The sequence below is a fragment of the Nelumbo nucifera genome, chromosome 3 (assembly GCF_055504915.1).
Source record: "Nelumbo nucifera cultivar China Antique chromosome 3, China Antique-T2T, whole genome shotgun sequence".
NCBI lineage: Eukaryota > Viridiplantae > Streptophyta > Magnoliopsida > Proteales > Nelumbonaceae > Nelumbo > Nelumbo nucifera.
This window is the reverse complement of record NC_142651.1, coordinates 20,358,060-20,360,733: the sequence shown is the minus strand read 5'-3', so window position 1 is coordinate 20,360,733 and position 2,674 is coordinate 20,358,060. Positions and strand designations below refer to the sequence as shown.

At 40.1% G+C, this 2,674-nt stretch overlaps 1 protein-coding gene across 1 annotated transcript; it reads right to left on the bottom strand.

The window, feature by feature from the left end:
* Positions 1 to 371: 371 nt before the first annotated feature.
* TET12 (tetraspanin12) lies at positions 372 to 2,332 on the bottom strand. Its single transcript, XM_010267297.2, has 2 exons — positions 1,640 to 2,332; positions 372 to 955 (listed from the first exon to the last, which is right to left on the bottom strand). Exons 1-2 carry the CDS (start codon positions 2,141 to 2,143, stop codon positions 644 to 646), a joined length of 816 nt encoding a protein of 271 aa, XP_010265599.1. The 5' UTR covers positions 2,144 to 2,332; the 3' UTR covers positions 372 to 643.
* Between the last annotated feature and the right edge of the window lie 342 nt (positions 2,333 to 2,674).

Below are 2,674 nucleotides of genomic sequence, written 5' to 3'. Positions count from 1 at the left end.
GCTTCAGTGTTTCAGGGACCTAGGTTTCTGGAGTTCACTCAATTTTCTTTTGCAACGGTATGCTGGACATGAGAACTTCATGTTTTTTGTTTTCTTCATTTAACCTTTTCTGTTTATTTCATTTTCTTTTCTCTCATTGTCTTTGTAGTCAATTGACAAATTCTGTTATGTTTGCAAAATAATGTTGGATATGGTGTTTGGGATAGAAATATAACTCAGCCATTATCAGATGGCAGGAGAAGATGCGATGCGATCTCTGTCTAAATGCCTGCCCTTCATTAGCTAGCACATAAACAAACCAGTATCCTGATCAAACCCGTTTCCCTCTTATTCTCAATAATTCTATTGCCTAATTTTCACTTAATCAAAGCTTCCAGCAACAGAAGAAAAACGAGTTTATCTAATTACGAAGAACAATAATAAAGTACAATAAATCTATAAATTACGAAGAAAAATGAATTGGTCAATAGAATGTTGGTATAGTTGGTTCAGCCTAGTTCCATCCGTCCATCTGAAAATAAATAACCTTAATGCAACTAAAGAGCACAAAAAGAAAAGAATCAATTAGGTTATCTCATATAGAAGAATCAAGATAATAATTGAACAAGCAATGAAGCAACTAATGGACCAAAGTAGGGCTAGTTTAGTGATAGGCTCCTTGGTAACGGTAGCGGTCTTCTCGGCTGTTTCTGTAAGCGCAGCATCCGATAGTGTAGACAAGCATGATGAAGACGAGGACAGAGATGTTGACAATGGCGATCTTCCTCCACCCAGTCCTCAGGTTAGCCAGGAACCCTGCCTTGCATGACTTGCATCCATAGCACAGCGTCTGCTGCTGGTTGCTCCACGCTGTGCAGTCGCTGTCTGGAACAGCTGGGCCCGATCTAGGCACCTTCCAGAAGGTTGCATTTTTGTATATGAATTTGCAGTAAGTTGGGGGCTTGCAGCAACCCGACTGAAACAAATAATAGAAATAAAAACAAGGATGATCAGTAAACAGAAAATAATTTCTTAATCTTGTTAATCTTTTACTATGTTGGAAAGGCGTAAAAGATTTTCTTGCATAGTTTGATAGTGTTTTAGAAAAAGAACTGAGACAAGGCTGAAATGGGTGTCGTCCAAGTAGTCTAAACAATAAACATGGCCATGTTTAGACTATGTAGTGTAATGGGGTGGGTCAAAGCAGGAATCATGTGGGCTGCAAACAATTGGGATTAAGGCGGATTTGTTGAGTTTCCTCTGCAAGTTCTATTTTATCTTATCAGAATTGATGAATAGCACGAATTGGGGGCTGCATATATACTAGAGCAAATATGTTAGGAAAGGAGTTAGGTAACCCCAACTCAGATTTTCAAATTTCATATTGATTAGAAGATTTTCTCCTTGGATGAACAGTTTTAACTGCTTCTGCTTTATCTTGTCTGATGCCTTCTCTGTTTGAGCACTTCTTACTATAACCTATAATACAACACAAATATAGATTTTCTTCTTTGGTATATGTATAACAAGTAAGAGTTTCTATATTTTGTGCATAGAAATATTTAGCCAAGATCAAATGCAAGCCTTTTGTTCATCTCAATTCCAAAATGTTATCCAAAATCTATGTTAGTACGATAAAAACAGAGAGAGAGAGAGAGACCTGTATCGGAGACAAGTTCTTCTGATAGAAATGGGAGGTCCTCTGGTTAGCATCCTGTCCGAGACTCCGGCAGACCTGAGCATCAATCAAGCAACTCTTGATTTTGTTCCATTTGTCGCCATCGACGACATGCTTCTGCAACCAATTGGAGTAATCGCCAAGCTTGTACTCCTTGTACCCTGTTCCCGATATCACTTTGCCAACGCCTTTGTTGGTCACTACGAAGGCAAAGATGGTGAAAACGAAGGTTGCAACAATGAGAAGGAACATCACAAAGAGGTAAAAGCAAAGGAGGTACGACACCCGGCAACACGAACCGATCAAACCCAACAACGATACGAAGAGCAAGAAGGCTCCGAATATCAGGAGCGGAAGTTGCAGGAGCTTCTGGCATTCGGAAAATCCTTTAAATTTAAAGAAAAACCCTATGACGATTATAAAAATCGAAAGGACCGCAGTCAGAATGTTTAAGAACCCGATCAAGTTGTTACTCAAGCGAGCCATCGTATATTTTGTTTTTGTGTATGGGGAGAGAGAGAGAGAGAGAGAGACTTGTCTAGATCTCTGTAAAAGCGGGCGTGAACAATGAGAGTTTCTTCTCTCTCTCTATAGAAATGGGAGAGAGATTCGAATCTAAACCAGGCGAGTAGTAACAGAAGGAACCTCTAAACCAGGCGAATGGGGTGGCGGTTGTTTCTGTGGGACGTGTTTTTCGGAGTCCGATCTCCTGCTCACAGAAGCTCTGCCAACGACTACCTACATAACATCACAGTCACACATGGAGAATATCTCATCACATATAGAGAACATCTCATTTCTTATATAGTATTACATAGTATTATGCAGGAGAGATGTTCCCAATTCACGAAGGGTGTCGGTAGACGTGGACAGAGTTTGTATGGGCGGGAAATCCGGAGTCCGTGTTTCGTCCCTCTTCCAACTGTTGCTGATAGAGTTTCAGTTGTTGCCGTTACTTCCATCTTTTCAAAACTATAGAGTTGTCCTTGTCTTTATTTTTATTACGGATATGCCCTT